This window comes from Pseudopipra pipra, chromosome 10 (assembly GCF_036250125.1).
Source record: "Pseudopipra pipra isolate bDixPip1 chromosome 10, bDixPip1.hap1, whole genome shotgun sequence".
NCBI lineage: Eukaryota > Metazoa > Chordata > Aves > Passeriformes > Pipridae > Pseudopipra > Pseudopipra pipra.
In genome coordinates, this window is record NC_087558.1 from 15,525,846 (window position 1) to 15,552,456 (window position 26,611).

Genomic DNA, 26,611 nt, shown 5'->3' on the forward strand with positions numbered 1-26,611 from the left:
ACAATCATTTGTTATTTTTCTTCCAGTTATCAAGCACGTGGCCTTCAGCATTTCAATAATTTTTGAATCACAATGAACCCTACAGTGATTTCAAACCCACCATTTAAAAGGGTTCTTGAAACATCCAATTGTTTCATAAGCGTTAATTGATTCCTCCTCCAACACACATGAGGCACAGAAGAGTGGCGACAAAATTAAACTGTCTAGACTTTTCAGTCATTTGGAGGATCTGATCTGAGGCAGTTAGGACTTGATTCTTTCAGACTAATGGGCATTCTGTAGCACTGAACAGACTGTTTCGCAGCTCCTCGGGCTTTTCTGTTTGAGGTGAGAGCAACCGAGTGTGCCTGTAAATGAGCCTCAACTTGAATCTCATAGGGAATTCATAGCAGATGGATCAGTCAAACTCATCTGAAGAGAACTGAACTGTTTGAACAAGAACAACACTATTTTTCTTCTTACAGTCTGTGTCATGTTCACCAAGCTCCTGGGTTTCTCTAGCAAACAGATGTAAGTCTGTTGGACTTTTGGTTACAGCTTGACCACAACATACGCAAACTGAAGAAAAGCTTGTTTGTGATTTCTTGCAAGTTGAAAAACATTGTACTGACAACAACACAGCCTTGCAGCAGAACCAGAATCTCTGGATTCATCATACGGATCTGTCACTTTGAACTGATTTCATGCTCCAGTCAGTCTCCCTGTGTGGGCAGCTCTGGCATTCCCTTTTCACCTCCTGCACAAGTCCCAGTTCTGTTGCCAGCAAGTGTGGTCTACCCAGCCTAGACAGCCTATCCTGGGCCAACATCTCCCCTGACCATCAACTCCTAATATTCACAAATGTTTCTCTTTCACACCTATCAGGCTCAAGAATTTGTTCCTGATCTATCTCACCTCCTCCCATCTCTCACTCCAAGCTAGCCCGTCATACCCATCCCTTCACTCCAGGTCCTGCCTGGAGTCTGCTGCAGACGCAGTACCTGACAGCACAGCTGAGTCAACTGGGCTGAACTGACCTGGTGTTTCTGTTTACCAACCTTACACAAAGCTGTTTAGGTTTTGAGCCAGCTGTCAGTTTGGCAAACTGAGTTAACCTGATCATGTAGGAGCCCTCACAAGCTCCAAAGGCAGCACAAGGCAAGTGGCCAATAAGGGCAGGAAGCCATTAAATCAACTCAGCACCACCAAACCGGATTGTTACTCCCTTGGGACTGAGTACACGAGATTGAATCATTACAGATACTTTCCATCTGCTAAACAAACAGCCTCCAGTAAACATGTTTAAAAATTCTGAAGATGTTTTAAGTGGCTCAATTAGAGTAGGCTTAACAGTAAGGGAAAAGTGCAACCTCACTAAGTTTTCCAGCTAGCAAATTCCACCAGAATACTGCCTTTCCTCACAGAATCAGTGCTTAGAACTCCTGCCTCCTTAAACAGGAAAACAACCGTCAAGAAATCCCATCAAAGGCAACAACAAAATGTCAAACACTTCGACCAATCAAAAAAACAAATAACAGTAAATATATAATCCCATTCTGACAACCATGATAAAAACATTTTTAACACATGGTAAATATTTCAGCTTTGAAAAATCATTTCATCTACCTAGGCTGGTACAAGCAATTTTCATTCAAAAGGCATAAATGCATAGAGTTTGAAGAAGTAGACAGGAACTTAGAAGCATTCTATTTTATATTTTAAAGTACTGTATCTTTATGTAAAGTCTAGGAAACAGCTAACAGAAGGACTTTTGTTCTTTTCTCAAACTACAGATCAGTTCCAGTACAGTGTAAGATGTGCTTCAATTTCCATTAATTCTTGCCTTACGTCTCAGTAGTTTGTTGTGCAAGAGGAGTTTCATACAGGAAATGAGAGCCTTTCAGATACAACTGGCATACATTCAGCTCATAAGATGAAAATAAGTCCTTAAAAAGACACAGCCCATAGTAAACTTCCTCAGTGATTGAGGGACTCTTAACTCCATCATTCAAATCAACTGAAGTTCTCCAAGGGCAAAAACTCACTAACTGCAACCATTAGGATATGTACACTTCAAAAAAAATTGTTAGGTTCCCTAGAACAACTTCATACGAGCAGATGAAGCATAAACTGTAACAAACTGACAGGTCAATTTAAGATAGCATGGTGTATAACTGATTTAGAAAAGCGCGGGCAAAGAAGTCAAAATCTAGTTGTAATAAACCATTTCTGGGCTATCAAGTATTCACACCGCAAACACATGAAACCTTCTCTCAGAGCTGAAGTGCTGCTAAACACAGAGAAGGCAAGTACTACCATCCAACTGCCTAATTTGGCAAGAAACTGTTTGAGTATCATCTATTTCAGCAGCAGCAAATGTGCAAACAATGGTCACGCAAACTTGTTTTTACAGACTCCCACAACAAATACCTGCAAACGTATATTTCTGAAATGTGTTACTATACATGCCATTGTGGTTTTGAAAAGAAGAGCCCACATTGAGTCAGCAGGTAATCTACTGCACCATCTTTTCCCCCTCCTCATTCACACATTAGAAAAGGAAACAATTAGTATAAGAGACAAAACAAGATTTTAATTCACAGTCTCTGATCTTAATCTGTATGGAACTTAACAGCAAGTTTGCAATTAATACAAAAATTATGTGTAGAATCAGGGTTTAGCCCATCTAAGTGATCTCTAAGACAGTCCTTCAACCAAAGGAAGATTAACTATGCTTGCATGTCAAAAAAAGTGACTGGAATTAAGTTTTCAAATCAATCCTCATCATAAAACCCGTCTGGAAGACCAGCAAAAAAGGTTTCTACCTCTTTAAACCGTGTTTACAGATTCAAAAGAACAGGAATCCATCCCCTAGTCAGCTTCGGTTCTGCCACAAACAAAAAGGTGACAGGACTCCAGGTAATGCTCAGAATCACAGCCCTTGAATTACTTGCTATTGTGTGTGTGCTGAACATGATCTTTAATCTCCCATTATGAAAGTTGTAGCTATAATTTTTCACCTGAACTTCTGGACTCTCAGGGAACACACGGTGGAAATCCATTAGCAACTTACCTATGCACAGAAGCCAGCACAAGTATCTAGAATTCTCTTATCCTACAAAGAAATTAACTGGTGAAGGTTCAAAAGTTTCCCATTCTCACTACATTGAGACACTATTAATTTGGATATGAAGTAAGACACCCACAATTTCTTTCTTTAGCCAATACTTTTGTAGTTTAGGACAGATAAAGAAAAGTCAGGGACAGAAATATACATATGTGCCCACTCCTTGTCTTTCTTTTACTCTATCCCAGCTCTGCTACTTCCTATCTTTCAGCTTTGTTTATAAGAGTTACTAATCCAGTGTCTTCTCAGGGCCTGGTAACTAGTGAAACATAGCAATAAGTACATCACTTACTAATTATTATGGGAAATTTACAAAATAAACAGATTTTTAAAGAGTTCAAATTTTTTTATTTAATAATCCCACATGTATTTTCTGTAAGTTCCTCATGCTTTAAGATCGAATGGTCTCAAAAATGCCCTCACACCCATTTCTATAATACTATATTCAGTGAGAGGTTTATTTCTCATATTCTCACATGTACATCCAAAATATATGTATGTACAGTGTATTACTAATGCATCCAACTATTTCAAGGCTATCAGCATGTGTGGTAAAATACTAATAAACATTTTTAGTTTAAGGAACTCTAATGCATTTCACAACCTCAGATGAAGACAAAAGCACTGATGTAAGAGTGCAGTGTTTAACGCACAGTCCTCTCCCACATGTCAGTGAGTGAGTGAGTACAGCAATCAAAAGAGAACCCTGGTTTCCTTTTGATCAATTATCTCCGTCATAAAGACATCCTAAGAGAGGGCACCGTGAGTAAACCACTTCCTACCGAAATTTGCAACAGTAACTTTCTAAAGCAACTTTTCTTCATGGCGTGAAAAACCCAAGCATGTTTTTACAAGAATTAAAAATACTTGAAAAACGTAAAAATGCATGAACATATAAAAAAATAAATTTAAAAAAGGACATCTATCAGAAAGCTCAGTTGAGAAAGTCATAAATCTCCAGCCAGCTTTTGGTGGTGAATAGTCCACGGGGAAAAAGCTGTCCTAATTCTGCTTTGTGCTGCAAGTGGGAAAAAATAAGAGCAGCACAACTCCCAGTGAACCAAGCTGTTACCCACTATAAAAGTAGACACATTCACAATTATCTTTAAGTTATAAAGATTCCTTGATGTACAACAAGTTTCCATTTTATCTGAATTATCAGCCTGCAACAGCCCCTAAAGCATTACCAGTTTCACTGGCTTAGTTCTACCACAGAACCAGATTCCCTTTTCATACCAAGCAAGTTAGTGAACAGCAGAGACTACTTTGGGGGGTCCTGCTCCAACTAAACTACTCCTCTTGGTTCAGATAGTTGACTAAAACAGAAAGAACATAATCTTTACTTCATAATGCAAATTACATTACCAAAATTGACCGTGTAGTGGTCTCCCCCTGCTCACTGAGTCTGATCTGAACATGACTGAACAAGTCACTACAAACAGAAGACCACACACCATTTCCTCTCCTCGCAGTTTCGCAATTCAACCCACGCTTTCATCTAAATGCTCAAAGATTTTAAAAAAACCTCTCACTCAAATAAATCTAAGCTAATGAACAATGCAGAAAAGCAAAATTAAAGTATCTTACTACTTTTTGAGTTTTTAGTTTCCCCTTAGTCTTTATAACTCCCTTGTCTAGTATCCTTTTCTTCACATGGCCTATCCCACAACCTGTCTGGAGACAAGTGCAGAAAAGCCTTTTTCTGAACTGCAGTAAGGCTGGCTTGTTCCTGAACCTCATGGTGAGACACAAGAGAACACTGTCCATCTCCCTGATCTCCACAAGGTATTGGTTTGCACTGGTCTCTTCAGTGAAAGCAGTCAATCTCTCAGAGACAACTAACATAGAGGGCTGTCAGACTTCCAGAAATAAAGGATAGTATTAGTTTTTAGAAGCCAGTATCCTCTAGTATGCCCTTATCAGATAAACTTTTTATGAGTGTCAAAACATTTTTGTACAGCTATATTTGCATTAGCTTTGTACCAATTTCTGTATTTAAATGTGTTGATTAATAGTGATTAAAAAAACCAGAATGTCCAGTACATGTGGAATTTTGGCCTTCTGTGACTAACAACTGTAACCTGTATATTCAGACTCCAAAGCCATCACTTTGGATCATTATCAAACACAGCTCTAAAAACAACAATACAGGAGTTACTATTTTCCAGTATTTCTTATTCTGCGCTTTTGCTTTAATACCAGCAAAATTTGTCTTTTTGAAATAACATATATCAAAAATTAATTGTTTCTATGATGCTCTTTGACACACTTTAATATCTTTACACTTTGGAGTCAAAATTAAGTTTGGCAATGAAAGCTCATGACATTGTTGCTAAGAAGTTTTCCCGAAATGTGGCTGCTCCAGAACCACAACTCCTATACTTTTTTTTTCTATTAACATTCCTTATCATGGTTTTAACATTCCTTATCATGGTTAACCATGAGAAACTAATTTTGAAGCAAAACTAGGAGTGGATTTTCACATATCAACCCAAAATATTACTACTGAAAAAGTAATTTCTGTTCCCAACGCCACCACCAGCAGCTCAGTTCTGTCAGTAATAGCAGTACTACAAGTTCTGGCTGTCAGCTACACTGGACATTCCCAGCTTTCTCACCAGACCCAATTCAGTTGGAATTACAAGACACTAATCCTAACAGTCCTAATAAAAGCGAGTGCTTTGGCAGCAACAGAGATGAGCAGCTGTGAAAAGCTTCTGCAGGAGTTCCCTAAGCATATACCCATTCCCTCATAAGGCAGGCTTCAGGGAAAGTCATCTAAAAATGCTATTAGTACAGGTTGTGCAGACATCCAGTATCAAGAGAGAAAAATCACATCATGTTCTAACAAACAAACAAATATTAAAGAATTGATGTATTTTCTTACTGTACTACTAGTTGCTGGCACACAGATCCATTATCTGTTATCAGTTCATTCAGTTTTAATTCAAGGTGAACTTTTCCCTGAAAAAAAAACCAAGAGAGAAACACAAATAGTTTTAAAAGCCCTTCTTTTAAAAGTAGGAATTAGAACAGTAATATAGTTTACAGATAGAAGTTATTTAATGTATTTCCAACATAACCACTTTAAAAAAATACCTCATCTAAAGCACATATCCTGCAAGTAGGGTATGATGGATGCACTTGAACTTTGAGATAATGATACAGAGAAACATTATCTCCAACTGCAGACAGAACAAGAATTGGTCAAGCCTTCACAAATTTAACATACACAAGTATTTCTTCAGCATGAGGAAGTATCAAGAGCAAGTGTCTCTCTCAGCTATTTTGTCCTAATCATGGAATGAACAATCCTTGCACAGACAGCGGATTTATGGACATTTCAGGAGAAAGTTCTAGAATGACCTTGGACTCTGAAGGTGGTTGGGTATATCTAGAAAAGTAGAATAGTGTGCAGCAGCCATAACCAGCAGCATTAACATCCAGCTGTGAAATCCTGTCCATCACACCAGACTGAAGATCATCTAGAAATCTATTGTGCACCCCATTGCAGCTTTCAACTGTCTCATGAAGGCTGCTGATATACTCATGAAACAGCAAACACAGCCAAAGAGAGGAAAAGGTGGCAATAGGTGCTAAACCTGGCTTCCTCATTTTCTTTCTCTGAGATGGTAGGATATATTAAGAAAAATGATCTATAAATGATGGCACACCATGGACTAACTTCAGAACTCAGCAAGGGCCAACCTACTGTACCATGTCAATACAAGGCTCCAAAAACTTCAAACCATGATATGCAACTTTCTTGGGATGACCAAAATTTGGTATCTTAACCTTACTCCAAACAGCTACTGCCTGAACAACACCTGCTACTCCTTTCAGTGCCTGGCTATTTGTGCTGGCTTTCACATCTAAGACAATCAGATACTGACACCATCTTTCCTCTAACAGTGTTCTCCTTAGTATTCTTAGAATTTGTCTATTTGCTAAATGGAGCATCAGATGATACTGGTCTGTCCACAATCAAAATTCTCGGGGGAGGGATCCGGAAGGTGATTTTCAAGCGTGGCAAAGGAAGCAAGTCATAATCTGAACTGCAGCTTTGCTGTACAACACTAAAATGGAATTAAAACCCTGAGCTGACCTTGCACACATTTCTACAGCAGTTATGTTTTGACATAGAACTGAAATGTTATTATTGTAAATCCCCTGGGGCAAAGGCTGCGTTTCCCTCTCTGTACGTCACATGGGAGGAGAAGTGAAGCTTCTTTTACAAGGCAGTTTTAAACGTAACTGTTTTGGGATGCCTGCCAAGTGTTTTGCAAACTGTTACTACATGGATTGGAACACAGGTACGTTAAGAAAGTATTTGTCAAGCAGAGAAACTCCATTACAAAAATAGATTTACAGGATAGTGATGCATGCCAACAGCCTTACAAGGCAAAGTTTTTGAATGATAAATGAAAAAACATTAGTAGTACTTACTGTAATAGCTGACTTAATTAGTTTTAGAAAACAGATCCTGTGAATGTCCTAAACATCTTTCTTTTGCTTTAAAAAACAAAACCCACAAATTGTGTTCTACACTGAACAGTAGCACTAAAACAGCACCTTACTGCTCCTGAAAACTATCTGTGGATGTAGTTTGTTCAAAACCCACTACCATGATAACTACTTTAACGTGGCTCTAAGTAAGTATTTCCCCACCAAGCACAGAGAGTTTTGGGTAAATTTCTGGTTTGTTTGTTGAGAGCAGCGTGATGGTTTCCTAAAGTGGCTGATCTGCAGATCTATATCAGAACTTCTGACATAACACGCAACCGGGTTTGAAAGGTGGCTGCACAGATGGGGTTCAGTTTAAAACAGAGAAATCAGCCACCCTTATACAATAAATACACAAACAGTGCACTTCATGGGAATGCACTTTTCATCTGTAAATCTCAGGTTGTTCAGAGGCAGGTAGGTAGCATTTTAACTTTACAAATGGACTTACAATCGATTTTCAAACACTGATCAGAGGAAGACAGAGTTCATTACTTCAGTAATTATAAATCCTATCAATTTTAAGAAAGAGAACAGTGAATGTTAAAGTTATCTTGAAAAACCTTAGAAGTGCGTGAAAGACTTTGATCTTATCAATGTATTTTGCAAGTATAGATCAAATCTCTATAAATGTTTCTTGAATTACAAAGATCAAGGGCATGTTTAACCATATGACCTCATTTCAAAACAGATAAATTAAGATTTTATAAATAAAAAAGGGAGCAGAGCAGATGCTTTCTAAAATCTAAGTAATTTTTACATACTTTCAATGGCTGGGGAGAGGCCACTCTCCTTCCATACACACTTGAAAGGAAACACCTATAATCCTTCTTTCATTACAAACTGATACTAACTCAAGCATACAATGCTTTTACTCTGCTGAACTTTTAATCACCTCCACTTCAGATTGGCTGTGATCCAGAATAGAAAACAACTGGTCTACAGCTCCTGCAGTAGGACTGAATTGTGACTCTAGAGAAGTCCTAAATTTATTACAAGTAAGGTGGTTTTGGAAAATGGCTGGTCTGTTTATTTTTCCACTGCCCCAATTCAGCTTTATTTTGTAGGGATCAGCAAGTTTAATTCTTGGTAATTCCACAGAAGACAAAACATTTAACATACTTTTCTAAGCCTTTCTAGAAACTATCAAAGGTAATAAAAAACTCAAATGTCTTTGCTGTGACACTTTAATTTGTCCTACCAAAGTAGAACAGGCTATAAGACCTGATGAACTACATCTACGAGCTGTGTACCACAACACTCATAGGTACCTCCACCACTAAGGTACCTGCTACACAGGCTGCTAATGATACCAAAGTTAACCCATAAAGAATAGATGACTGGTACATAAAAGCACAGTTTTCTTGAAACAAATGCAGATTTAAGGGAAAAACAAAACAAAACAAAACAACAACCCCTCAACCAAGCAACTGCAAAGTGCCCTGAGTATAATCATGGAACACAAAATACTTCTACACTATTCTCTTGCCTTGCATCCACCATAAATCCTGGAAAATACCCATCTGGAGGGGACCAGAGGAACAAAACAATCAATTATATGTCATGAGGAGAAGAAATATTTTGTTTTCCTCCAAACTGTGATTTAGCTTTATAAACATTCATGCACTTTCTCTGCATGTGTACTGTGTGAAAGCCTGCTACTTTCAGCCACATCTGACCAACAACCTTGGACATCTCCTAGGAATACATTTCAGCACTGGATGGCACATCCAAACCAACAAGATTTCAGCCAAATGTGGCAGATGGGAACTGGTCTCAGCTCTGCTTTTAAAAATTTTATGCAAAAATAAATCAGGACAGTGGAGAAACCCACCTAAATGCTCTAACTCAAGGAAAGATAAACATGAGGAATGCACACCTTAGCAGAAAAGGTCATCTTTTAATGGAAGTGTCATGCAGGACAGTGCTTTACACATGTCCCAGCCACAGAAAAGTATCATTAAGAGCTTATGTTCTGCTGTGAGCGACAAAGCCATGGAAAATTAAAAACTTTTTATTTCCAATATGTAAGAAATCACTAAACTCTATTAATGGAATATTACAATTGAATTTTCACATCCATTTTTATCATAGAAAAAAACCAGCAACCATGACAATGTGTAAGTCAAAGCAGAAACTGCCTTTCAGTTTATACCTGGAAAGTACTCTCTAGAATATTCAGATTACATGGAAGAATCAGAAGAAGAATGAGAAAAGCTGCACCTGGACAAGATGATTTTAAGTCTCTTCCAAATGAACTCCTCTATTCTATTCTATCCTAACTGAACGAGGACTGATTTTCAATAAATAAGAGAAAGTGGTACTCAGACATTTTGAAAATCTGTCTTCATGTAAAGCAACCACATGCCCTCCTATATACCCAACAGCTGCAGGCTAAACTTACAGCTCATAGATGATTAATCCTGGAAAATAATGAGAATTCTGTGCATATTCACTTCTTGTAGAAGTAGACAGGGTTGTCTCTGCCCAGAGGGACTTTCAGGTTACCAGTAAAATATAAACACTGACAAGTCAAAGACTTTTGCCCTCAGGCAAATCTGAAAAAAAACTATTAAAATCTAATAGTTTATCACAGCAACAAGGCTAAGAGATTCTCAAGAATACTATTTTGCTCTTGAAACCAAAAAGAGAACTGCTACAACTTCTAGAGTCATCTCATTTTTACCTATTACTAGGACAAACCTGTCCAAAGAATTTGAACCACAGACCAAAATACAACTCTGAAGTGCAAGTTATTTGATACTGAGTGCAAAAAGTATTTCAAGATAAGATAAATGAACACAGCACAAGTACCTTCAAGTTTCAGAGACCAACCATTTCATGTCACATAATCAGTCACTGTTTCAGTTCACATCAAAAATGACAAAAGAAAAAATTATTCAGGAGTTTCATAAATCATTCACCAGTCTCAAGTACATGGCTCCTCTTCAAGCATTTTAGACACCAAAATACTGTTAAGGTTCTTCCCAAACAGTTGCTTTTAAGTACCATCAGGAACAACACAGCCAGTTTAGAAGTGTAGAATATGCATTATTCTCTAACCAAACTGAAAGACACAACTGTCTCATGAGAATTAGATGCTAAGCCCTATCTCCTACAGCTCAATACAAATTTCTACCATCACGTACCCTTATGTGTATTTAACTTTCAAAATGCAATTTAATAGTTACCTGAACCTCTGAATTAGAATCAACAGGTTGAAGCATAAACCAGTTCTCTTTTCCTGTGTAGTTGCATAAATCTTCTTTTTTGATTGACACCTTTCCTGAGGGAGGGAGAGATAAGCATAAATATCACTTTCATCTGAATAGAACAAATATTTAAATAGGTTTGAAGTTTGATCTTTCCTAAACTCTCTTTCTTTTAGGCTTTTTTTTTAAGCTTATGATGTGATATAAAAAAACATGGAAACAAAGAATATCATGGATAAGTAAAGCAGAAAAATAATTTATATAAAGCTTGATGATGTTAATTACCATTTGTTATCTTGGATCTCACTAATAAGATGATGAGGTAAAATAAAGAACACACTGGAGGCTGGGAATAACATAACAGATTTGAGAGAACAGAAACGGTGTTGAAGAATGTTTAAACAGGAAACTGAAGTAGATGCTTTCTACTTTTCTGATTGCTATTTGGAAAGCTGTTATTATACCAAATTATCTGGCATCCTGGTGCAAATTATTTCCTTCCTCAATTCAAGTAATGTGAAGGCTTCTTCCACAGCAGACTGTTAGAGCTTTATAGCAACTATATCCAAACATCAGCTGCAATAAAGCCATTATACAGCGGGAGAGAAAAAAAAACCCACCTCTTGTAATTTTTCACCTAAGCTGCTGCAAAATGCTTTGTAAGTCACTAAGTCACAGGTTGCACTGACAGGGAAAAAAATTATCTATAAATAGTTTTAAGAATTATTCCACAATTGTAATTATTGTGGAACTATTCCACAATTCATTCTTTAAAGATCTACCAGTAGTAACGATTATTCAAATATTCCAATGAAGCAGAAGTGGAGAAGAAACAAGTAGAATTACAAAAAAAAAATCATATTGAGACCATAATAAGATTATAAAATGTCCTATTAGCCTAAAAAATAAACATATTATAACAGAATAAAGCAAGGAAACAAAATCCCGATTTTCAAAATTTAAAGAAGCATATAAGTGCACTATACAGTGTTTTGAAAAATGCATCACCAATAACTGTACCCCTAATCCTACAGATAATGCTACTGAAAATGACCAAGTGTTATGCAAGATGCAGACAGCACCTCACAGACACTCACCGATACGCAGGTCTTTCTGCAAAACACTTTTATCATAAATGTAGAAGGATAACCACTGGAATGTTCTTGGAATCTCAAAGTAAAACTCTTCCCCAAAATAAGGGCTGAAAAGGAAGACTCAAAGTTAAAACAGAAAACACTTCATGCCACTTATATCGAAGATGTACACTAAAATGCTGCATTTTTACTGCTGTCCCAGACTGTGGCCTGCAGCACTACACTCACCTGTCAAAGCCATTCCCAGCCATTTCATTACAAGAACACACAGCACCACTGCAATGCTGCCATGCCTCACGTATGCACAAGAAAGGAAAAAATCAGAGCACACACACAGAGAAAGTGTTGTCTCCTCTGCAACTTCTATTTTATTTTTCTGTCCTGAAATTATTCTAGTCGGTTCTCTACCCATCTCAGATGACTTCCTGAGACACTCACAGGTTAAATAACACTAAAACACAATTTACTTAATTACTGCAGTAACAGACATTTGCTTAGCTCTGACTTCCATGTCAAACTTGCTGCTCAAAGATTCAGACTAGTGGAAGGAAGCCCTAAGCATTAGAAACCATAAAATAGAACAGTAAAAAAGAGAACGTTAATTTCAAATACACATGTTCTCCCTCACACTGAAATGGTCACCACATTTCTGCATCTAGTGAAGTTCAGTATAATGTTTACAGTTCACCCTATTTAGTGCCATTTGCATGTCCCTACAGAAAAGACTCTGGGTTCCTCTGTGTTACACATCTTTCATACAACGTGTTGGTACCTTCACTCATGGAATTTATATTCCCACTAAACTTAAGGAGTACTTATGGATGGAATCAGAGCCAGCAGTCAGAACACTGTTTCAAGACTAACAAAACCACAATGCTGCTTGTGTCACTGCAAGTGGTGAGTTCTGAAAGTCAAGTGCATCCACAAACAAAACTGCTATTTTAGAACAACTGAATTCTTAAAAGCCTTAAAATAGTTTCAATTCCAACATATTAACATCACCAGAGAAAGGTGTACAGGTTCATGAAACTAATTTTATGCAGTAAAGTACTGTGATGACAGTTATACCACACCCAGAAACAAAGGTTGGGGTTTTTTTTGTTTCCTAGTGAAGTACCATTCTGACACTGTTGTATTACTAAACTAATACAAACACACTTATTTTTGGAACAAGCAGTTCACATTATTACCTATTCAAAGGATATCAGGAAAAATAGGCCACCATCCGTATTCTCTTCCCTCCAAAACAATCACAGAAAAAGAAAACACCATCCAATGCTTAAGGACAACGGCTCATTAAAAAAGTTAAAAAGAAAAGCTTATAACTAACTTAAAAAAACTTAAAAACTTCTGGGAAAGAACACAGTTGAAAAATCCAGTAATGCAAATGTCTAGGATAGATGTTTAGAAACAGGAGTTTTAACTGCAGGAATTCATGACAAGGAATTTCACAAGTGAAAATGTTCCTTTCGTTCAAACACAAACCTTTTACCACAGGCTTCAAAACAGGCAAATCAGGATCAGCCTTCGCACTACACTGAGAAATAATGTAAGAATTCTCAGTTGAAAAATTCACTTGCAGTTTTTCAGCTACCCATTTTTCCCACTTTATTAATAATTTCAAAGCCAACCAATTCTGCTTTGATTTCAAGGGCCAGGTTCTTCTGCTCAGCACCATGGCTGAAGGTACAGACTCATGAGCATTACCTTTAGCAGCAGTGCAGCCCTAAACGACCTCGACTTCCTTATTACCATCACTGCTCATTTGAATTGTATTGACACAGTAACTCACACAAAAAACGATGAGATAAAGGCTACTTTTAAACTTAGGTCAGTTCCACATTATGGTTTCCCCACCAGCTATACAAATAATAGCTGCAGCAGAACAAACAGAGAGACACTACAGTGGAAAGAGGGAACAGTGGGAGAACGAGCTGGCACTGCTGTCAAGGGAAACTGCTCCTGGCTCAGCTTCAGTCAGACATCCTCAGAGGAACACCAGACTGCACATCAACCACTGCCTACCACCAAGGGTTAAGTCCTTATTCTTGATGGATCTATGTGCCTCCAATCATAATTAGTCTAGGATGAAGACTATCAGCAGAGACTTCCAAAAAACATTTTACCACCTGTATCTTATGGCTGAAGAGAGTAAACTTCACAACTACATATATCCCCCCCTCCAGCCACCAATGAATGAAATGAAAAACCATTAACAATCACTATTACTATTTTGACTTCAACATTACACAAAGCCTCAGAGGCTGTAAGCAAGAGCAGGTCGACAGTATGAACACAAGCAGAAGGTAACGCAGTTTTTTTCATGTTGATACATTTTCCTTAGCCAAATTAACACCACTGCTTTATGAATCAGCTGTTGATTATTCTTTAGCAAAGTATGAGGCAGAGGGAGAGACTTTAAGGTAGAGAATACAAAGGATTAATAAAGAAATTCTTAGGTGGATACAGAACTGGCTGACTGGGTACAATATAGGTTAAACCAATGAGGAATAATTAAAATGGAGAACTTACTCATCCTGTTCCTCAGGGATTCAGTCAGTTTAGTACTTTCATTTGTGACTTTGATGCAAGAACTTTAAAGAGTGTGACGGATACAAAATTAGAAGATAGTGCTAATTCAAAGGAAGACCAGACTGTCATACAGGAAGAACTGGATTACAGTAATACAGGAGATTAAATTTCAGTGTGTGACACACTCTTCTGCTCTTCCCTTCTTTGCTGCATTAACTCAGCAGTTCTGTGACAGGAACTGACCAATGCCCCACGATCTGTCAGTTGATGAAAGCAACGGTTACATCAACAAGAGAATTCCTTTGTGCTAAAATCTGGTATAATCTTCCACCGCAACAAAGTTCAGTTGGGAAAAAAAGAAACTGAATTTAGTTTAAATAAAAAAAAAAAAGGAAAAAAAAAAGGACACATACATACCATAACTCCCTCCCCCCAATTCCTCATATTTGACCACAGACATCTGAGGAGGCTCATGGATGTTTTTTAAACTTTCCAACGGAAAAAAATTCTCTTTCTTCAGAACACACAGAAATCCCACACCATGTCAGGAAATATTTCTTGAGTCATTAGCCAAAATATCCCTCTTTCACTTCAGTATTAATGCTTGTTTTTCTAACTTTGGAAAGTCATTTATTTTACATCTGCACTCTAACAAGTCTCCCAGTGCTAATGGAAGCTCAAATCCATTTGCACATTTAAAAAAAATACACTTCTTGATAAGTTTCCAATCACTGTAGCCAAAACTAATTTTGATTCTATTGATAATTGCTTCCACAGATGTTTAACTAGCGGATATTCATAGACTAAAATTTAGATTACAGCTTGTATAAATTTGCAACCCATAATACAGTGACAGATTGTGAATTATGTGTGTAAGAAAAAGCAAGCAAATAATATAAAAGAAAACTATGAAATTCAAAGTTGTATCTATGACTAAAATCACATTGTACTACACTTTACTGAAAAGCAGTTTATAAAGTTTTCAGACTAATGAGAGATTGGAGCTTTCATCTCCTGTTCCTCCTCTAGGTTAGTACAGTATTCTAGTTTAACACAGCAATAAGCACCAAGATGCTGTAATTACTGCATACACACCAAAAATCAAGTGTAAGCATCCAGCTCTGGTTGCTGCTAACACAGGATGAGTTATTTTTTTACATTTCACCAGTTTGTTTGGAACCCAACTTGTGCTGTGAATCCTACTTAGCACAGCTCTAATTCAGAGGATGAAGGAGTTACCTATGAAGTAACAGTGGGTTCTAACTCCTAATACAATGTTCTCAACTTCAAAATATTAATTTCTTATCACCTGAAAAATTCTCAATTTGAGAGGGAAGAGGCATGAGTGTTATTTGAGGCCTTTCTCTCCCCAACTGTGTTTTGTTATAGTGAGATTTTCTTCTTCATTTCCTCTGTAAAGTACTAACATCATTGTTCTCATTTAATCAAGTTTCAGTTTTAAAACTTCAATACTATATAAAAAAAATTGCATGAATCTAAGGTGTTTTATCAAATGTTTTACTATGCAACTAATACTTCTTTTATTATCGGGTGATGCAAGTATATAAATTTAATAGTTCTTAAACAGAACACAATAAAAATGTCTGCCAAAACATCATATTTAACAGGTCTTGTTTCTAAGCATGGCAGTAACTTTTAGGGTTTATATGATTAAAATATCAAAAATTGGACAGCAAAGTCTTTCTTTTTCAAAGATATGCTGGGTTGGGGAGTTCTTTTTTGCTCATCAAACTACTGTCTATTTTAAGGTAAAATGTTTTCTCCTTTATCAGTACAGTCTCTTTAACATTATTCTCTGAAGGATTACTCAGTTGAGTTTGTTTGGTAATCAATCTCAACTGCAGACAGGAAAATTCTGAAAATTTTATGAATCTGACTACAGCAATTACAGATCAGGAAAAAAGCAAATGCCACATATTTTCTTTTCAGCTTATGCAGAAGCATAAGGAGGCTTTGAAACAATGTTCTGAAAAAGTAAAACTCCCTATTTAAGTTTGCCATGTGAGAAATATGCTGTTCCTCACCTGGAAACATCTGGAGAGACAGCTCAAAGAACAAACATCTACAATAAAACCCCTGGAAACATGAATTAGGAAAACTTGCAAAAGTTTGAGCAGACTTTCTGGGTTTTAAGAGGAAGGTTTAATGTCACCTCCAGATAACTGCAGCTGTCGCTCAGATATTCTGAACAATGCAGCTGCAGTGATGCTTCAGTATGAGCCTCAGTGCACTTCAGTTTTGGGGTATAAAAGCACCTACATCCCTGCAGCTTGGTTAGCATGACTTTTTTGTTTGATTGTTTTTAAGGCTGTAAGACAGCAGCAGAATCTACAGGTCAGTGCTGCTCAGGGAGGCAGAGCAAACCATTCTCTGTGGGTACTGGTTACAGTTCCCAGAAGAATTTCAGGAAAGAATGAGGCCTATTCAGGGGGACATCCCACAGCATAGAAAACTCTCATACATGGAAAAGTTCCGGTCCCTTCATTCTAGAAACAGGTTTTACCAGAAAGACACAAAGAGCAGAATTCCACCAATACAGTCCAATTGCACGTCAGAAGTAGGAAATGACATAGAGAGCAAGTATAAAGCAGATTTCTTTCCCTTGAAAACAAGCTGGTAAGAAAAAGAACATTATGATGTCTAATGGAACAGAATAAAGTACCAGCGTTTCAGCACGCTCCATTTTAAAAGCACCATTCTACTCACAAGCCTCAATTCTGTCTTCTTTCAACTGCTCTTATGATTTACACATTGCTGTAACATCTGAGTAGTTGCCACAAGTCAGGTCTCATTTTAAAGAGGTACAAGCAGAAGCACATCCACATCTTGTTTTTATTCAGAACTCGGGCAGTCTTGTTATCATACTCATTTAAAAATTAAGCTTACCTTAAAGATTTTTCAACTACTTGTGTACGAAAAACTTCTTCTTGGTCCAAGTTTATGGTACAGAAAAAGTCTCTCATTTTGTTGGGTACTAAGTGTTTGGCATCATCTGCAAATAAAAAAAAATTACTGCAAATACTGAAGGGGGAAAACCCGCAAAATATTAGGTACAATAATTTTACAGCTTTAATGTGTCCAAAATTAATGTTTCCATTCAGTTAGCACATGCATTTCCATATTAATTTTCAATTCATAAGCTCCAAGAGGGCACAGCAATTGCTACATCCAGCTTCACGTGGAATGAGAGTCGACAGGACGAGACACACACTGACTCACAAGCACCACTTCCTGCAGCACCTGCACTTTCCCTTGAGAGGTCTCATCTCGGGCTTGACCCTGCACAGCTTGCTAAATCCCAGCAGCCTGAGGTGATGTGGCATTAGGTCATAACACCAAGACATGATCTGGCTGAGCTACTGTTCACTTGGTATTTTCTCTGCAAAGACTTTGGCTAAAGGAAGCTGATTAATAAGAACTTGCCCATCAAATTGTTATTTCATTTTCCACAACGAGTAGCGGATTTTAAGTTGGCTGAACCTTTGAAAATACACCAGTCATGAGTACTGTTTTACTTTTTCCTAACTCTCTGGTCTAGTAGAAGGGGGAAATAATCACCTCTTGACTCACTGTAATATAGATAAGAACAAGCAGAAAAGGAAGTTTCTAATGAGAAAGAAAGATTGTCAACACAAGAATACAAAGATTTGCTGGGTATTCAGGTCACTGCAATAACAGGCTGGACATAAGGCAGCCCTCTCTGGAAATGGTTGCTCCTAAGCAGTCACAGCTAGAACCAGTTCTAATGTTCAAACTGGAAAGCTCTTCTGAGATCTGAATGCCACAGACATCGACATCAAGTTATGACAACACTGTCCTTCAGCTAAACAGTTATTTCCCCCCAAGATATTTCCTTCCCCTCTGAATGTTTTTGAAGACAAACAGACCCTTCTCAGCTTTTATTCTGCTAAAAACCTACAAGCTTTTCTGGAACTCTCTCCTGGGAGAGGCTCCTAATTGGTGAGCAGTCGCTCTCTGTCCCTGTTCCACTTTGCTGTCTAAACCACAGGCAACCAGAACTGTGTTACTCTGCATTAGGTGTGAGCCAGGACCTTTCACATCCTTGCCTGCTACTGGAAATACTTCTCCCAACAAAATGTGGAATCAGCATTATCTATTTATATAAGACATTAAAAAGTAACAGGATGAAAACTATGGCAAAGTATTGAATTTTAATAACTTATTGTGTCTGAATAACAAATGACCTTTCAGAAATCAGTTTGAAACTAGATTTGAAATGTCACACATTTCTTTTTAAAAAAAATGCAGATATGAAGTACAGTGGAGTAAGCTGTATTGCTATGCTGTTAAGACATAAAATCAGAGTTCTATTTTTTCTCTTCTCCACAGTCTTTTTTTGTGTGTGTGTTAAATGGTTAATTTAAGTTAAATTATTACAGTCTTGAAAGTTAAGTAAGTAATGTCCAGCATTGAAAGGGCCACCTCAACTATATCAGAGCAGAGAACATGACAGTTTAACAGGAACAGAGACTGAACCTCATACATGATGTTTTCCAAGTCAGGGATATGTACACTGATGGAAAGCATGAACAGACGCTTAAGGAACTTCCACAGTTAAAACCTGTGCTCTCAGAAGCATCAATGAGCTTTTCATCAACTCGGGTGTGGGAGAGGAGGAAGTATACATGAAATTTTTGAACACTACACTTAATGTTGACAGATTGACAGATATGAACAGAACCTGTTCTTAATGCCATTACACTCCAAAAAGGGACTAAACTCAAAGTCACCCTCAAGTGAGATATTGCAGAAGAACAGAGATAAGCATCAGATTGAACACTGCCTTAAAATTTGGTGAACTATTTTTTTTAAAGCTAATTTAATAAAACATATGAAATACAAAAATCAAGTAATGAAAAACGCTGGTAAACCCTAGAGAGCTCCTGACACCCTAAGTTTGTAATTAATAAGCATGAACTATGTGTCAGCTTCCCCTGATAAGAATCTTTATTTCTTAGTTAACACTCCGTAACTTCACCATCCTATTTTCACATATAATATTTAAGATACAACATTATTTAATCATCACTGTAAAGGCACCATACAGTGGACTTTGAAAGGAAATCACAGTCTCATGTTTTGTTAAGAGGAGTTAAAATTAAATATTTCTACATAATTCACTATTTTTATGCCTACCACGGTTTTTCTGTACTAAAAGAAACTTTTTACACAAGGAAACAGAAGAAATGTAAGTTTTGATTTCCTAATGAGATAAAAACCTTTATTTTGTAGCCCAAGTGTCTGGCTTTAAGGCACAGACAAATTTACTGAGGTTTTTCGTAGGCAGAGGATGATTCTCAGTTCTGAGTTATAAATAACCTCAGAGCACTTGCTCTGTACTTCACCTGACACGAGATTTCACATCTTTTCAAACACCATTTCTGTGACTGTGGGAGACTTTTCATCCATGTAAGTGGTCCAGCTTTTCCAAGGGGCTTATCTGCTTTAAGAAAAAAAGGCTCAAGTCTTCGATTACAGTAAGATTTCCTTTTTCTGAGAAACCTAAGGCTATAATGATGGTTGCATAAAAACCAAGTATTAACAACATCAGATATCTGCTTGAATGTTTGGATTTTCAGTGCATATATGTAACATCCTTTGTCGAGTGAAAGTGTGCAATTAGTGTACATCTTCCAAATTTCTTTGTTATGAGTCCCTGTCAGAAGACATTCATGCACATAAATGCCAAAGCATTTCCTCACAGGATTAAACATTATATAGAACAATTAAATCCACTCCAGGAGTGCAGCATAATCCAAGATAACCAAGCAGTGCTAAAATCCCAGACTAAGTTTGAAAAAGAATGCATCCTGACTTTTGTCAAATGAGCTCTAGGAGACAACAGGGACATTTTTCAAGTGCTCCATTAAGACAGGTTTCAGTAAACAATCCAAAAATCAAAGCAACTAAAAACACCTAAAATGTACCACCTAAATGCCACCTAAAAATGTACTACTGAATGCCATAAATGAAAACAGAAGCTAATTCTACAGCTTAAAACATTACACTGCAAGATATGCCTAAAGCTACAGACATCCACAGACCTTTGTAAAGCAGCTTTGCCATTACCATGATACATAAAATAGAGCCACCAAAACAGTCGTCATAAAGGAAAGACAAACTTTCAGTGGATTTTTGCTGAAAACCTGCTTAAGTGTAATACATTTTCCAAAGATATTATGGGGTCTTAAACTGGTAAGACCAGTTCATCCTGCCTCTTACTTGAAAACCAGAGGCAGGAGACTGGTTGCAAAGTCTGAGGCCCCACAAAACCAGGGCACCAGGGACTGCAAATGTCTTCTTCCTCAGTATTTTCACTGCTACGTAATGGCTACTTAAAACACCTTTAAGTCCATGTCTCAATTCTAAATCTGGTGTGAGGATTTGTATAACATCACTAACTTTAGATTTTACTGCCTATTTGTGTATTGCAAAACAGTATAAATAACAACTCACTGCAGATGGTGTTTTCTATACATGCAGAATTTCACAGAACTGACGTTACCTCATTAAAACTACCATGCTCTCTCATGCAACACACATGAAACGAGTCAGTGTCAAGTCCTGTAGTAGTTTAATTGCCAAGAAAGTTTAGGCACAGAAATGTATTCTACTTGTAAGAAATGAGTTACAAGGAATTCCTTCAGACTATGAACTTCAGCTTTCCAAAGTGAGGTCTGCTACTGCTAATCCCTCCAGATCAAGGGGGATTACATTGTTACATTTGTTTATTATTGTTCATTCGAGGGTTTTCCCCTACAAAACCCAGTATTAAAATACTAGCAAGAAGTGAAAATAAAACAGTATTTGTTGTGCAAAGAAGCCAAAAGAGCATCTAAGCATCAGAGGATTCCCAAACTTCCACAGCATATTTAACTCATCTATTTTTTAAAAAGTTTTTGTTTTGTAAGAAGAAATAAGTGGCTTCACAATGTGATTTTCACACTATTTCAAGACATCTTTTATTGCAGCTGTTACTTCCACTCATTTTCCAAATGGTTCTTTTACAGGTTCATCTTTAGCAATCAACTTCTTATATATTCCCTGGGAAGCAGGGCATAGTCCTCTGTTTTCAAAGCTACGATACAATCAGACGCTCAATCCAGAATACACAAATGGGACAATAAAACTAGCTTCAGTGTAAGTCTCAAGACACTTTGAGTTTTGTCTTTTAATTCTTAGTGGAAAGCTTTTATCAAGCTGCTGTGTAGTCCAATGTTGACAAAACCTTATAATAAAAAAAATAGGAAAAATGGTGTCAAAAAATGTCAGCTTCAGTTACCTTCAGCAACCTACTTTTTATGTATTTCACAGGAAGCAGGTCATAGCATTCACAGGACTATGACCTGCTTCCTAGGGCATACATAAAAAGTTGGTTGCTGAAGATTACTGAAGGCAGGTTAAGAAAGTTGGGGCTGTTCAGTCTGGAGAAGAGCAGGTTGTGTGGAGACCTCACAGCAACCTTCCAGTATCCCAAGGGGGCCTACAGGGAAGCTGGGGAGAGGGACTCTTCCTCAAGAACTGCAGTGATAGGACAAGGAGTAATGGGTTCAAACTGAAAGAGAGGAAATTTAGGTCAAATATATGGAAGAAATTCTTTACTGTGAGGGTGGTGAGGCACTGGAACAGGCTGCCCAGAGAAGCTGTGGATGTCTCATCCCTGGAGGTGCTCAAGGTCAGGCTGGATGGGGCTCTAGTGAAAGGTGTCTCTGACCACGGCAGGGGGACTGAAACCAGATAATCTCTAAGGTCCCTTCCAACTCAAACCACTCTATGAATTCATGCCTTAACCCCAAACCTAACAGTATTCTTTTTTAAAGGCGATCTGACGTGTTATTTCTGTGCTAATTGCTAACAGCAGATCTCGGTAAGTGTGTGCTCAGCCTCGCATACCCAGCAAGGCTCTACCACCAACACACCAGAGCGAGAGCAGCTCCAGCCCAGGCCCTCTGCTGTTTTCATGGCTCGGTCTATTTACTGAAGACTACGCCGCATGACGGTATTTAAGTAAACACGACTCCACTCCTCCACCAAAACTAATCCTTCAACATGTTTTCACAACCGGCTCTCAACCCCAGCGCCGTGCCCGAATCAACCCGTGTCGCTTCATTCTCAAAAAAGTCGATGGGCTGCGTGAGAAAGGAAACAAACGGGCCGCGTCCGAGCGGAATGAATGTGTTCCGATACCCCGAGGAAGCCGCCGCACATCCTGTCTCTGCCCCTCGCTTTGAAGCGCTGCCCCGCTCCCCGAGCGCTCCCCAGCGCTGCTCCCCAGCGCGGCCGCGGTTCCCACGTTACCGCCCGTGTGGGCGCCCGCAGTCAGCACTTCCCAACCACCAAAATAAAGCCACCGGCCCCTCTCTCCGCCCCCCTCCGCTCGCACACACGCTGCGCCGAGGCACGGGAGCACCAGTGACCGCTTCCAGAACAGCCCTCCACCACCAACTTCCTGCACATCGCGCTAATTTCGCAATTTCTGCCTGACAAACAGACTCCGGTGCCCGAGGTCCGGGCGGGAGGGGGCATTTCTGCTGGCTCAAGTGAACCCTCGCCGCAACGGATGCTTCCCAGCCCCTGCGGGCCTCCAGCGGCCCCGGCGCATCCACCCATGCACGCACGCATGCATCCATCCATGCACGCCCCCATCCCGCCCTCCCGGCCCCGGCCCCGGCCCCGCGCAGACCCCGGCCCGGCCCGCACGTGCCGCCGCTCCCGCCACAAAGCCCGTTCGCGGGGCCGCCGCAGCGCAGCCCGACCCCGACCCCGACCCCGCACCGGCCCCGCGGCCCCTCCGCGCCCTCCCGCCCCCGCCCCGCCGCCTCCAGGGCCGCCGCGCCAGCGCCCGCCCCGCCGCGCAGAGGGAGCGGTGGAGCCGGGGCAGGAGCGGGCACCTGAGCGCGCCGGCCGTGGGCACCCGGCTCCGCCACAGTGCCGCACTTACAGATCTTCCCCCGCAGGTTCTGCAGCACCCGCACCTCGTCGCCGCCGTCCCCGGCCGCCATCGCGCCAGCGCCGCCGCCTGCGCAGTGAGCGCCGCGGGGGCAGGGAGGGAGCGGCCCGGCCCGACCCGGCCCCGCCCCCGCCGCCCGCGGGAACCACGCACCGGCCCGGGCGGGGGGCGGCCGCGCCTGCGCCCTGGCGGCGCCTCCCGCCGGGCTGTGCGGGGGCTCCGCCCGGGGCCCTGCGGTCCCGCCGGGCTCTGGGTCCGAGGCCCTGCGGTCCTGCCGCGCTGCCGGGCGGCTCCGGAGCGCTGTGCGCCTCCCCCGGACCACCCGCTCCTCTGCGGGCACAGTCAGGACGAGAGGACATGGTCTTAAGCTGCGCCAGGGGAGATTTAAGTTGGAAGGATTTCTTCACAGAAAAGGGTGATCAGACACCCAGGGAGGCGGTGGAGTCACCGTCTCTGGAGGTGTTTAAGGAAAGACTGGACGTGGCAATCGGTGCCATGGTCTGGTTGATGGGGTGGTGTTGGGTCATAGGTTGGATTCGATGATCTCAGAGGTCTTTTCCACCCTAACGGACTGGGTGACCTGTGCCTCCCGGAGGGGCAGGGGCTCGGCAGCCCAGCACACTGAACGCTGTGTTCGCCGCGCTGACATGGGTCACATCGAACGGCCAGGACAAGTGGCGTGTCTGCCTGCTTTGGTTTGGGGTGCACCGAGCGCCTGCCTCCGTGCAGAGCACGCCATGGGCTCCGTCGGATCTCTGCTGCTCTCACTGGTTCACGTTTGCCTGTTCAGCTGTGTAAGAAATGCCGTGAACCAAGTGTGAAATGCTCGTCTGCCAGCGCTGCCCCAGAAGCAGGCGTCTCACTGCCTGCAGACTGCCATGGGCAACACCTCCCTCAGGAGTCCCAGGGTACCCAGAGGTGTTCACAGGCAGGCTCCAGCGGCTCACCACCTTCAAGAATCGAAGGGTCTTCACATTTTATAGCAACGTTTCTTGTAGACGCAGATCCTAATGTGAAACTCTGGGATCTGGCTTATATAACACCTGGACTTGGCCCCAGTCTGTATTGGTGGTGGGTACCTGTCTTGGGCCTGCATAATTCACCAGCCGCAGGTGTCAGATCCACTTCGGTGTCACTGAGGGTCAGGCTGAGGGTACATCAGCTTCCAGGCCTTCAGGTAGAGTCTAGTTCAGCAGGCTAAAGCTGTTTCAGAAAGCAGCATAGGACTAGGGTTCTTCACTTTGCACCTAAAAAGCCCTCTTCAGTCTGTCCTGTTAAAGGGAAGTCTGCAGGCCAGCATCTGTCATATGTCTCTTAACTGAAGTCCCCTGCTGTGGTACTCTGACCATTTTTCATTTCTGCACGAATCTTGCCATTACTACTATGATACAGCATTGAGCCATGTAATCTGACAGCCACTGCTGCACCTCATTTCTTGGTGGCTTTTCCTGTGTCCAACTTCTCACCTGCTGCTCCCTCAGCTGTGGTGACGTTCCTTCCTCATCCCCACACTCCACCCGGTGGTTGGGGGATAACAGATATGTTTAAAGGTGGCGGGCAGGGAGTGGTGGGGAATGAACTGTTTCATCACACCACTAAGAGCCGTATTTGTGTGCATGCAAAACCTAAACCTGAACAAAGACACGGGTTTGCATAAGCTGAATTTTAACCTGTTGGAAATGAGAGGTTCCTCTACAGTACAAATTGAGGAGTTGATTATGTACAGTTGGCTGTCTAGGCTGGCTGCCCTGCCTGGCTGGTGAACTGAGGCTAACCCGGGCAGAGTCAGAGCTTTGATCTGAGAAAGGAGCAGGGCAGCACTCTGAGAATGGACATGTGTGCTTGAACTGTGTGTTGCCTCATTTTGAAAGTTAGATCGTGTGACTCTACTGCCTCCATACTCTCTCAAAAGTTATGACTACAGTTGGGGTTTAATGTTTTAACTTAATATCAGCTTTCTTTGAAGCACAGACCTATTGACATCATTGAGTTTTGCCACTGCCTGATTCCTGACACTCCCTTTTATTTTAAAAAAGCCTCATTTTAATCTTCCATACTATATTGAGAATAATGTTTCAATTGCATAATGTTCATTTTTTACCTCTCCTGAAGTTGCACTTTGGGAGCATCTGTATGACAGGTAGGTCTGTGCAGCTAAGGCCACGGTTAAAACAAACATTGGTGTGCTGCCTTGCAGACCTAGGGGAAGGATTTCTTCATTTAACAATGAGGATGGATCTTTGCTCTTGTGAGGTAACCTGACAGCCAAGGTGTTGAACTGTCAGTGGTAACTGCTATATTAAGGATGTTTAGACCAAATAGTAGTGATGATGACATGCAGTGGCTTATTTCAAATGCCTGGAGTTTAGCTGTGTCATGCTATCTCATTTCACAGAAGACAGCAATATGATTGAGTATATTTGTTCTAATTTTAGGTATGTCATAACTGAGGATTGACTAACATTTTGTTTAGATGCAAAAACTTCATGATGATCCACTTGCCTTTTTAATTAGTATTTGAAATACAGAAAAAAAAGTATTTGTTACAAGTAGCAAACTTACAATTTTTTTTTGGTTATATATCTCTCCTGAGAACCTTCCCAAAATGACCTGCATAATTTTGCTTAAATTTAATTTTTACTGCAGGTTATAGACGAGTGACACCTAGCTGAAGGGGGAAGTACTTTGAATATGCATAATCTTCCATTTTATATGTATCTTCATATTTTCATATGCAATTCGATATTTGCATTTTGAACTATGTTTCTTCCCAGTAGTTCCAAAAAGTTCAAGTACAGCATGTAAAATACACAATCTATATTACAAAGAATTGAAAAGAATTTTTCAAGTTTCAGGTCCTCATGAACACACTTAAGATGCTGTAAAGTACTAAACACAGTTCACCTGTCTTCCAAGTCCTCTGAGACACTGAGCAGGTAGATTGTGTTCTGCTGAGCACTGTGCTCACCCTGAACGGTGCCAGGAGATACCATCACTTCCCTTGAGCTCTGGCAGGTTCTCAGTTTGCTGGTTTGACCCTAATGAAGGGATGCTTGGTAACTGTGTTGCCTAATCTTCTAACGAAATAAGTATTAGGTGATACGTATCTGTGGATCTTATAGACTATATAGGTATTAAAACAATTTAAAAAATGGAGAGACTTACAGAAAAA

At 40.2% G+C, this 26,611-nt stretch overlaps 1 protein-coding gene across 2 annotated transcripts in view; it reads right to left on the reverse strand.

The window, feature by feature from the left end:
* Positions 1-23,553, reverse strand: part of RASA2 (RAS p21 protein activator 2) — a 46,497-nt gene extending 22,944 nt beyond the window's left edge. For both annotated transcript variants that reach the window (XM_064666430.1, XM_064666428.1), the window contains exons 1-5: positions 23,431-23,553; positions 17,355-17,460; positions 11,919-12,022; positions 10,801-10,895; positions 5,994-6,070 (exon numbers count right to left, since the gene is read on the reverse strand). In XM_064666430.1, the coding sequence (XP_064522500.1) occupies positions 5,994-6,070; positions 10,801-10,895; positions 11,919-12,022; positions 17,355-17,460; positions 23,431-23,491 (443 nt within the window). In that variant the 5' untranslated portion in view covers positions 23,492-23,553. The remainder of the gene's footprint in view (positions 1-5,993; positions 6,071-10,800; positions 10,896-11,918; positions 12,023-17,354; positions 17,461-23,430) is intronic.
* Between the last annotated feature and the right edge of the window lie 3,058 nt (positions 23,554-26,611).